General features: G+C 35.3%; 1 protein-coding gene across 4 annotated transcripts; it reads right to left on the bottom strand.

Moving 5' to 3' along the window:
- Window positions 1-1272: 1272 nt before the first annotated feature.
- Window positions 1273-9705, bottom strand: LOC113766066 (ribulose-phosphate 3-epimerase, cytoplasmic isoform-like). Of its 4 annotated transcripts, XM_027310293.1 has the most exons (10): window positions 9532-9705; window positions 6517-6735; window positions 4081-4253; window positions 3932-3936; window positions 2850-2912; window positions 2624-2730; window positions 2423-2520; window positions 2175-2267; window positions 2041-2082; window positions 1544-1699 (listed from the first exon to the last, which is right to left on the bottom strand). In XM_027310293.1, exons 3-10 carry the CDS (start codon window positions 4192-4194, stop codon window positions 1544-1546), a joined length of 678 nt encoding a protein of 225 aa, XP_027166094.1. In that variant the 5' UTR covers window positions 4195-4253; window positions 6517-6735; window positions 9532-9705. The 4 variants fall into 4 exon arrangements, with proteins under 4 accessions (XP_027166096.1, XP_027166094.1, XP_027166095.1 ...); XM_027310294.1 differs by lacking the exon at window positions 6517-6735 and having other exon boundaries at window positions 4081-4255; window positions 9533-9705; XM_027310292.1 differs by lacking the exons at window positions 6517-6735; window positions 9532-9705 and adding an exon at window positions 8073-8222.
- Between the last annotated feature and the right edge of the window lie 698 nt (window positions 9706-10403).

The following is a 10403-nucleotide window of genomic DNA, read 5'->3' as shown; positions in this document are numbered from 1 at the left end:
ACTATAAATTTATTATTTGACAATAAAAGATAAAAAATCTTCTCAAACTTGGATATCATTTATGATGTGTACATGCTTTAGTCCATCTCACAAACGAGATGTAAACTGGAAATTATACATCCTATTGCAATTTGGTAGCATTTTAACGGGTAAAATATTATGTTTCATTTGCCTTGTTTGAAAAGCCATTTTCCACCAAAAAAATGGCTACGTTTTTTCATGAACACATTTCTCAATCACCTTTTTATCTCACATATATTAAATCGCTACTGTACATTTTTTTACAAAAACTCTAGAAAATGGCAATCCAAACGTTGTCTTGCAATCCTGAAAATTGTCACCATTTTTCACTAAATGGTGACAATGAGTGCATGAGCTACCTATCATTGATTGTCCTCTAACTAGAGTAAATGGATGAATGTACACATGATTACAACTCTTACTTAAATAACAAAACAAAGACAACAAAAACCTGTAGAACACACCTCCTAAAACTTTTTCTCATATAAATAAGAAAACTTACATGAAAAATCTGAATTAATTGAACTGACCTCCTTTATATGTTTTTAAGATTTTTTTGTTTTTCTTTTTTTCCCCCTAAATTTTCTGTTTTGTAATCCTCTGAGTCCTCCGTACTGCTGATTAGTTGACCTACTGAGGCTGCGTTGCTTTCAATTACTAATTTGTAATTGTACTCATTCATTCCCCATGAAACACATAAATTGCATCCAATACTTATATTTAGAAAACAATTGAAATCGTCCCCCACAATATAAGCAGCCTCAGCCCAACTAGAAAACAATTGTGATTGAAATGATTTATCGAATATTATTGGAAATATATTGATGTTAGTTCAGTTGCACCATTTGCTGGGGAGTATTTGGATAAGAGAAATTATAAATAATGTAATTTTGATTAGAATGAGCAATTAATTTGTGAAATCCATCTTCATCTAATTAAAATACTTGAGCAGATGTTAAGTCCACTTTACACACTTTAACTATACTCAAATCTTCACTTTGGCCCTTAAACCTGTTTAAAATGGGACACTTGTTATACTTTAGTTCATAAAATATAGAATTTGTCCATTTTGGTTCCTAAAGTATCAAATTTGTTCCACTTTAATCCCTAAAGTATATCCACTTGGACATAAAATCTGTCTCACTCCTTTAATAATGTTATTTAAGTGGAACCAATTTTATAGTTTAGGGACTAAAATGTTACATTTTTACGAACTAAAATGGAAATTTAGGCAAAGCTGAAAGGTGCAAAGTGGAATTAACCCTTTTGACAATAGCCATAGCATGAAAAATAAGAAACTCATCAATGTACAATTATTATATTTGACATTATACAACAACGCCTCACATATTGCTTCCAAAGACCGGAAAAAAAAAAAAGCCACACATATCAATGTTCAATCTAGACACAGTATACAACAAGAGTGGTCAAACAGTAGTTTTTATTATGAAATTGCTACAGCATGCAGATATGTTTATTTATGATTGCTCAATCACTGTATGAATTTTTCGGTGTCTCACTCTCAATTGATCTTTTGAGCTTCCTCAACGCTCTTTCGCATTAGGGATATAACCTGTGCTGGCTCGGAAGCTCCAAATACCGAACTTCCAGCAACAATACAATTTGCTCCTGCTGAAGCTGCTATATCAATGGTTGAAGGTCCCAAGCCACCATCAACCTGCATAAAATTGAAGTAGACGTCCAAATTGAGAAGAACTCAGTCCAAATTTCAAGTTTTCTATGAAAGGTTAACTCAACAGTTTAATAAGAAATCGTATGCAAGACAAATAACTGATAATGAGCCAAGAAACAGTTCACATTATTACGGGGAGAAAGATAAAAGAACACCAAATTGTGACTGTTAAAACTAGCTAAAAGAAAAAAAGAAGTGTTCAATTTGTTCTGCCTGGAATGAGAGAACTGAAGGAATTGTGTGTTCTTCAGTAAGAAAATGGATGATAAGCATCCTAATAATATTAGTTAAAAGCATTGAGAATGCAGGAAAAAGCTGAAAATCACCTCTATATCAAGAGATGGATACTTCTGCCGAAGTGCGCGAACCTGAAATGCAAGTTGATAAATACAGCGTCAATAAATAAACAGGGCAAAGATGATGGCCACCTACATGTGATAGAAGTGTCAGAGTACAGCACCTTATCCATTGTTTCTGGCATAAATTTTTGCCCACCAAATCCAGGTTCAACAGTCATTACAAGAACCATTTCCACAGGAGTTTCATTTTCAACCTGTATAAACAAATGGCAACTCATCATTATCAAGTAATTCCAAATTGCGCATGTTCAAAAGGTAACAGGAGAAAAGAGTTTAAGAAACATGAAAATTTTAGCAGTACAACCCAATGAGACACATCTTGTATGAGATACACTTATAAGACATATACCAGTGGATAAACTTCTTCAATTGGTGTTTTAGGCTTCAAGGCAACACCAGGTCTCATGCCTTTTGACTTTATTTTTTGGATAAGTTCTTGCCAATTATCTGGAAAAATTGTGGGAGTTTGGCCTCAATTTAAAGTCTAAAAGGAAAACAAAAATGTGACCAGAGAATATAGATTGCACCAAAAAAAAAAAAAAAAGTTTACCTTTTGATGCCTCGACATGAAAGGTAAATCCCGAGGCACCGGCCTTCCCAAAAGGTTCAATATAATCAAGAGGATTTGAAACCATAAGGTGGCAATCCAAATATGCACTACAAGAGAAGATTACAACAGTCTTCCATCAAAATCACCAACAAAATTTAATTAGCAGAAGTCAGCTTTAAATTTGAAACTAATTAATTAAAAGGGATATAAAAAGTAAGGATTTTACCTAGTGTGCTTTCTCAGACTTTCAATGACCGGAGCACCAATTGTAAGATTTGGGACAAAATGTCTGCAAAAGCAATCAGATGCTCTATCAAATGGCCCTCCAACTAAAATCAGTTTAAAAAAATGGGAAAATCATTCAAAACAGCCCTCATATTTTGTAAAATAACTTTTTTTGTCCCTTACTTTTAAAAGTGTAATTTTACGTTCCTTACAAATTTACATTGGTCAATTTTGTTCCCTATCTAGATTTTCGACTAGTTTTTGGCCGGAATCTATCACGTGCCTTGCACATGATCATTTTTTAGGGATAAAATTGTCAAACATATTTTACATAATCTGATCTATAGTCTCTCATATTTCACAAAACGAAATTTTTCGTCCCTCACATTTCACAAAATAAACTTTTTCATCCCTAATTGATCATGTGTGTGATAGTATTTTCTTATTTTTAAAAACTTTATATATATATATATATGTTTATTTGATTTCACCTGAAAAGTATAGATAGCATGTAATATATGTGTATTTGATTTCAACTACTGAAACAAATACACATATATTACATGTTATTCATATTGTTCAGGTGAAATCAAATAGATATATATATATATATATATATAATATATGAGTTTAAAAAAAAAAGAAATTATTCGCACACATGATTAATGAGAGATGAAAAAATTCATTTTATTAAATGTAAGGGACGGAAAAATTCATTTTTTGAAATGTAAGAGACGCAAAAATTTATTTTGTAAAATATGAGGGGCGAAAAAAATCAAATTATGTGAAATTTGATTTAACAAATTTGCCTCTAAAAAATGATCACGTGCAAGGCATGTGCTGGATTCCAACAAAAAACTAGTCGAAAATCTAGGTAGGGACCAAATTTGACCAATGTGAATTTATAAGAAACGTAAAATTACATTTTTAAAAGTGAGATAAAAAAAAGTTATTTTGCAAAATATGAGGGACGTTTTGATAAATTTTCTCTAAAAAAATTATTGAAGTACTAAGAGAACTATGAAGTTTTTTTTTTTTCTATGGTTTGAAGTGATGGCTTCATCATCTGGAAATCCAACCTACCCGTCCTGCAAAGCCACAGATCAGAATTTCAAGTTCAAACTTACTTTTATCCAATTTTAACGCTAATGTTCAAGAGAACATAGCCAAAAGGGGGAAAAAAGGCTTGAAACAATAGAAGCCTATATTGACGTTATGATGCATGTTAGTACCATGATGTCCATATGAAGCCAATCAGCACCACAGTGGAGCATGCGCTCTGCCTCAGATGCCAAATTGGCAAAGTCTGATGATAGCATCGATGGTGCGATTTTGGGCTTCACCATTGCTGAACCTCACACTATTTGCAATTATCCCGTTTCTCAACGTTGATTAACTCTTTATGCTGAAATTACACAAAGGATCGATTCAGACAAATACAGTAATTTCATATCCTATTCTTTAAAAAAAAAAATTAAAAAATAAAAAAAGGAGGAGGAGCATGTGCATACAATGCCAGTGACATGTCTAAAAAGCTCAAAAACCTGCAATAGGTCCATATTTCATGTATCTACCACGATCACCACATAAATCATATACAATCATTTTGAATGCGGGTTCATAACACCAATAAGTATTGCAAAGGTTCTCTTAGAACTCTGAACTTTTCAGGGATGTGAAGCTGACTATCAATCTCAGATGCGCAAGCTAAATTCCAAATCAAGAGGCTACAGAGGGAAAACATTTTCAACCATCAAATAACTTACAACACCATACCATATCTCCATAGTAATCAGAACTAATAAAGAAACTCATCTTGACGGAAAACTCAGCTGAAAACTGTAAACAACGAAATCAATAAACCTACTTTCTGCATCCAATCCACTTAGAAAAAAATTAAACTTCGTGTGGGGCTAATAGTTTTCATTTCCCATCTCATGGAAAACCCTTTTCGCTCCACCTAGCTTTATCCCCCTCTAGGGCTCAATAAATGCACTTAAAAAACGTTAACCAAAAGGCACCAACAAATACTTATGCATCAAAGATAGACAAATCACAGTTTTGCACCTAAGCATAATCCTATTCAATTAATTGCAGGATTCTACATATATACACCCTTAATAAGTTAAAATACACGTATGACCATGGAATTTTGTGATCATGTGATCGCCCAACACCTTATCAAACTATTTCTGGGTCTTGATATTACAATTCCCACAACAAAGAATAATATACATAATAAATAAAATGACTAATCAAATGTCATATCCTATTCATTAAGAAAAAAAGAGAAAAGGCATAGGAATATCTTATCAAAGAAACTAATTCACACTTCCCAAACACACATTTTGTAGTGCTCATATCTACATTTCTACATCATCAAAGCAAGCAACAATCCTCATGTGCTCTGTTGGGGACTGGACCCTAGGGCACAATTCACAACAAAATCAGCTTATCAAGTGGCCAATGACATTCAAGAGCATAGGGAAGGGGAACACAGAGGATGGAAGAGAATCTGGAAGCAAAAAGGTCCAGGACGTTGGCAGTTCTTGCTCTGGTTAAGTAGGCATGGGACATTGCTCACTAATGAGGCAAAAAGAAAGCAACGTATGCAAACTGCTGGTAAAAGACCCACTTACTCAGAAACACAGAAAAAAAGAGCATATCTACACATTTTGTAGATATGCATTAAGAAAAAAAGAGAAAAGGCGTAGGAATATCTTATCAAAGAAACTAATTCACACTTCCCAAATACACATTTTGTAGTGCTCATATCTACATTTCTATATCATCAAAGCAAGCAACAATCCTCATGTGCTCTGTTGGGGACTGGACCCTAGGGCACAATTCACAACAAAATCAGCTTATCAAGTGGCCAATGACATTCAAGAGCATAGGGAAGGGGAACACAGAAGATGGAAGAGAATCTGGAAGCAAACAGGTCTGGTCAAGTAGGCATGGGACATTGCTCACTAATCAGGCAAAAAGAAAGCAACGTATGCAAACTGCTGGTAAAAGACCCACTTACTCAGAAACACAGAAGACACTTTGCATGCAGTATGAGATTGTAACTGGATAGAAAACATATGGAAGCAGTTGGTAGACAAATCGATGTGGTCTGTTTTCAGAAGCCAAACTTTGGAAGAATGGATTGACTGAAATCTAAAGATGAAACATATGGGGATAGATCAGAAGTTATACTGACATATTTTGTTTCAATAAGTAGTATATCATGCCTGGACAGCTCGAAACTTCTTAAATGTGAAAGGTGGATTGAGAATTAGTGCAACCAATCTACTAGAGCTCTGCTAGAGCTGGCAAGACAAGCACAATCTGGATTAGAGAGACGAATTGGCAGTGAGCAAGTGGAATGGAAAAGCATCAGCAGGAAAAAGCTTTCCACGGGCTGGGTGAAAGTCAATGTGGATGGAGCTTTGGCCGCAAATCCAGGCAATGCAGGGGAAGGTGGAGTTATAAGGGCTGAACTGGGGGCATGGAGGAAGGGATTCTGCTGCAATTTGGGCACAGCTAGTAATATAGTGGCTGAATTCTGGGGTATCATTCATGGGATTGAGCTAGCATGGAAGGAAGGTTATAGGAAAGTTTAATTAGAAACTGACTCTCTGTCAAGTATTGAGGAACATAACACAGATACTCCACATGCTAACCTGATCAGGAAAATCAAGGCAGGGATGGCAAGGAACTGGGATATTAAGCTGGCACATTCATGGAGAGGGGGAAATATGACTGCAGATGAGCTGGCGAAGATGAGCTTAAGGATTGAAGATTCTAGATGAACCACCAGAGGCTGTTAGGAAGTGTCTGTATGCTGATGTCACAGGGGTAGCTTTTTCTAGATTAGTTAGTGTCTGATTGGCCTTAAGCCTCTGAAGAATCAAAAAATAAAAAATGAAAAATAAATAAATCAAGCAATAATCCCAAAAAAAATGCAACAAACACAAGTTTTAAAATGCTCATAATAAAAATAAAAAAAATGGAAAATAGGCTGATGACAGTTTGTAACTCTGTGATAAGTTACAGACAAATCACCGCTCGATTTTCGGTAGGAAACTGACAACCAGCACCTCCTGTTTATCCATTCCTTATTTTTGACTCATCATTCCTATGCCCGTGTACGCTGTGTCTTTCAGCCTCAATGTTCTTTAACCACTGCAGTTATCGTCTCTCCATGGATGACAACATCACTCATTTCTGCTAAATATTTTTTTTCGTCAACATTCCTTTTCAAAAACTGCTACCATTTGTTTAGTCCACTTAAAAAAAGTGGATACAATAACAAATGAATCAAGAAAAGAACTTTCATATTTTGTAGGTTTGGATTGTATAATGTTGGGAATAATTATCTAAATACTAAAATATTTGCATATACCAGTTAGGATGACATCTGTGAGATTCAACCTCATAGTGTCTGCGATCTAACTACTACTCAGACAATTCTAACATTACAGACGTTTGTAACTTCACATTTACAGACTTCTGTCTGTTCGGTTTCTGATATTCTGAAAAAGAAAACCGATAGTTTTGTTAATCAGACATAAACCCCATTCCATCCTGCCTCTCCCCTGTCCCCTCCAAGTTCTCCTCTTCCCATAGCCAACTCCCTCCATCTCCATCACTCTTGCGTCCACCACATTTCTCCACCTCTCCTTCCCGATGGTCCTGCAAGTCCAAATTCCCCCTCTTCTTTTCTCACTCTACATACGCCCTAACACTCCTCCCTTTTGCTCATGGTGACCTTGATATTAACCATGTCATCCATATTAAACTGCATGTCCATGCCAGTTTCGTGCGCAAGGTGTGATGAATAGTATTAGTGTGCATCTGTGCTTCGACAAAAGAGTGATTTTAGGATGGAATCATTTGATTAATTTAGGAGATTTCTTGATACATGAGATTTTCCTGAGTTCTGTTAATTCTGTTTCTAAACTGCCCACAAAATTATGGAATTTGACGAGCATCAAGTCAAGGTCAATACCCAAACGAAATCAAACAAAATCCAGAATCGAAATTTTCCTAAAAACCCAAAAAACAGTTCAAGAAACTCAAATAATGAAGAGAACCCTGGTTAATTGAGGAACAGAGAAAGAGATCCAAGAAAGATTGGAACGAGTCGAAACCAGAAATTGCAATATTGAAACTTAATATATATAAAATTCAGAACCATTAAAAAGTAAGCGAAATTCAAGGAGCTCTTCTTTCGTACCTGGAATTTGAATCCCTTTTAATTCTCCACGACTGTGAAAATAGACACTATAAGGCCAATCCTAGTGTATCAGAAGAGTCTCTTGCTGATGCCTATAAGGCAAACAATTATGACCTTGATGCCACAATTGACATGTTGACCCACCTTGAGGTAAGGCCGTAAGGGTCTGAATTATTTTTGAGATCAAGAATTAGAGTTCTGGTATAGAGGCAATTAGAATTTATATTCTTCTGAGAGTTTTGTTTTTATGTTTTTATTTTTGTGTGGTGAACTTATTTATTAGGTAAGTGGAGATTGGATTGGAAGTTATTTTATTGGTTTCTGGGTTTAGGTCCAGTTAGAAGTTTTATATGCCTGATAGTATTTTTTTTTTTTTGTCGACACAGGGGTGTCCGGGTCAATCCTTACGGGGCCCGACTAATCCCCTGCGGCCCGGGCCTGGCGCCCCAACCTGACCCTAGCACGTTAAGTGCGCGGAGGAATCCAGCAGAGCTGAGGCTCGAATTCAGGACCTCTCGGTCCCTGTGGGAGGAGGCTACCACTGGACCATTCACGCGGGGGCTTATATGCCTGACAGTAGTATGCTGTGAAACTGCACTTCCTACGTAGCTGATCTTATAAATGTTCAGTTATAGCTCTGCTATAACTCCTAATGCAAGGTCACAGTTCATGGATTCTTGCTACCATTGTTATGACTTCATTCAGTATAGTACTAATAACAAGAATTATCAGAGTTTTCCAAATTGTTCCATCTCTTATATTCCTATGTGTATGATCTGTGAAATTCTACAGTGTTTGACTAATTAATGCTGGATCTATAATACAGTATTTGAGTACAAATACACAGCATGGCGTCTTCTTTATGTATGTAATTTCTGAGGTATTGGATGATGCAAAGGTGGTATAACATTGGGCGTGCCAGACATAAATACAGCAGTTGGAACTGTTATGAGGTCTCAGAAATTTGGGTTAATAGCATGACTACTATGACGAGTTTAAGGACCCCAGTTCCTAACTTTCGGGCTATGGGTTTTGTTCACTGGGTTAGGAAACATACCCCCAATCACAATTTCCCATTTCCCTTTTCACTCAAAGCTATTTTACTAGCTATGTTCCTCACACGTACCGCTCACAAAAATTTCACAAAATCACCTCTTGATTCTCTTCCAGTCCCACTGTCACAGAAAATACAACATTACATTTGCCTTTCTCAGCCTATTACGAACCCATACATACCCACAATCCAATCCCACTAAAGCCCTTTATCTTGTACAAGAAAATGTTGATAAAAAATTAATAAGGGTAAAACCCACAAGTAAGCAGAATCCAAAAGTAGGAGATGACTCCATCCATAAATCAAATGAAACCCAAAAAAACTGGACTGAAATTTTTGGCAAAAAAAACAATTAGGGCAAAACATTTGGGGGAAAATTAGGGAGGAAAAAGAGAATCGGCATACCTTTTTTTGTAGAGAGTTGCTGCTAAATGTAGTCTTCTATTTGCTCATTGCCGAGCCAAGATCAATTAGGAGGTGGCGAGGAGATGTTTCGGCAGAGATGAGGAGTAGTGTTATTTGGTTCTAACTTCTAAGTGTTGGCTATTGGCTGGTAGTGATGTTTCGGTAGAGTGAATGAATAAACAAGACCACCGATGGTTGGTGTCACTAATAAGTGTTCAATATCAATTCCGGCCTCTCCTCAGACTATTGACTTTGAATAAAATTTCAATTTTTTAGATTTCCCCCTTACTTGTTCAGTACCAAAATTTCAAACAAAGTTTTTTAGTTTCCAACATTTTAGTACATATAATATTTTACTAATATATTATTATTTGCTACTTTTAAATATTTTTGTGAAAATATTCATAATGGGTGAGAAAATTATGTTGCAATACTACAAGTGGTAAATGCACCTTGGTCCTGCTTCAAATAGTTAATTTTTTTATGACATCAAATAGTTGATCCGATATTAATATTGATATCATTTTCTCAAAATTGTGAACTAAATTACAACTTATTTATCTTTCTTTCCATTATTTTTGCCCAATACTCCAGAATTTTGTTTTGTTATTTTATAATAAGGAGAGATGATTTGTTTCAAATGGTTAATTTCACTTTAAATTATTGCACTAATATTAATTTACATGACAAAATTTGAGTTCCTAACAATTAAAAAATTCATTAGAGAGCAAATACAGAATAACAATTGCTATAGTATATAAATATTTTAAATCAGATCGTGACAAGAGAAAGTTGTCACTAACTAGTTCCATTATTATCAGTGACAACAACAACTAAGTTGTCAAAGAAAGGGGAATTATTACTGACAATAT

Source organism: Coffea eugenioides, chromosome 3 (genome assembly GCF_003713205.1).
Source record: "Coffea eugenioides isolate CCC68of chromosome 3, Ceug_1.0, whole genome shotgun sequence".
NCBI lineage: Eukaryota > Viridiplantae > Streptophyta > Magnoliopsida > Gentianales > Rubiaceae > Coffea > Coffea eugenioides.
Note: the sequence above shows the minus strand (reverse complement) of the source record. Positions and strands in the feature narration are given on the sequence as shown.

What these genes read in the sequence shown, in the direction of transcription:
- LOC113766066 (XM_027310293.1), bottom strand. Translation starts at nt 4,194, where the DNA reads ATGGTGAAGCCCAAAATCGCACCATCGATGCTATCATCAGACTTTGCC. An exon ending in AGTCTGAGAAAGCACACTAG is followed by an intron (nt 2,731 to 2,849) that starts GTAAAATCCTTA and finishes CTTCTCTTGTAG; the next exon opens with TGCATATTTGGATTGCCACC. An exon ending in TGCCAGAAACAATGGATAAG is followed by an intron (nt 2,083 to 2,174) that starts GTGCTGTACTCT and finishes CTTGCATTTCAG; the next exon opens with GTTCGCGCACTTCGGCAGAA.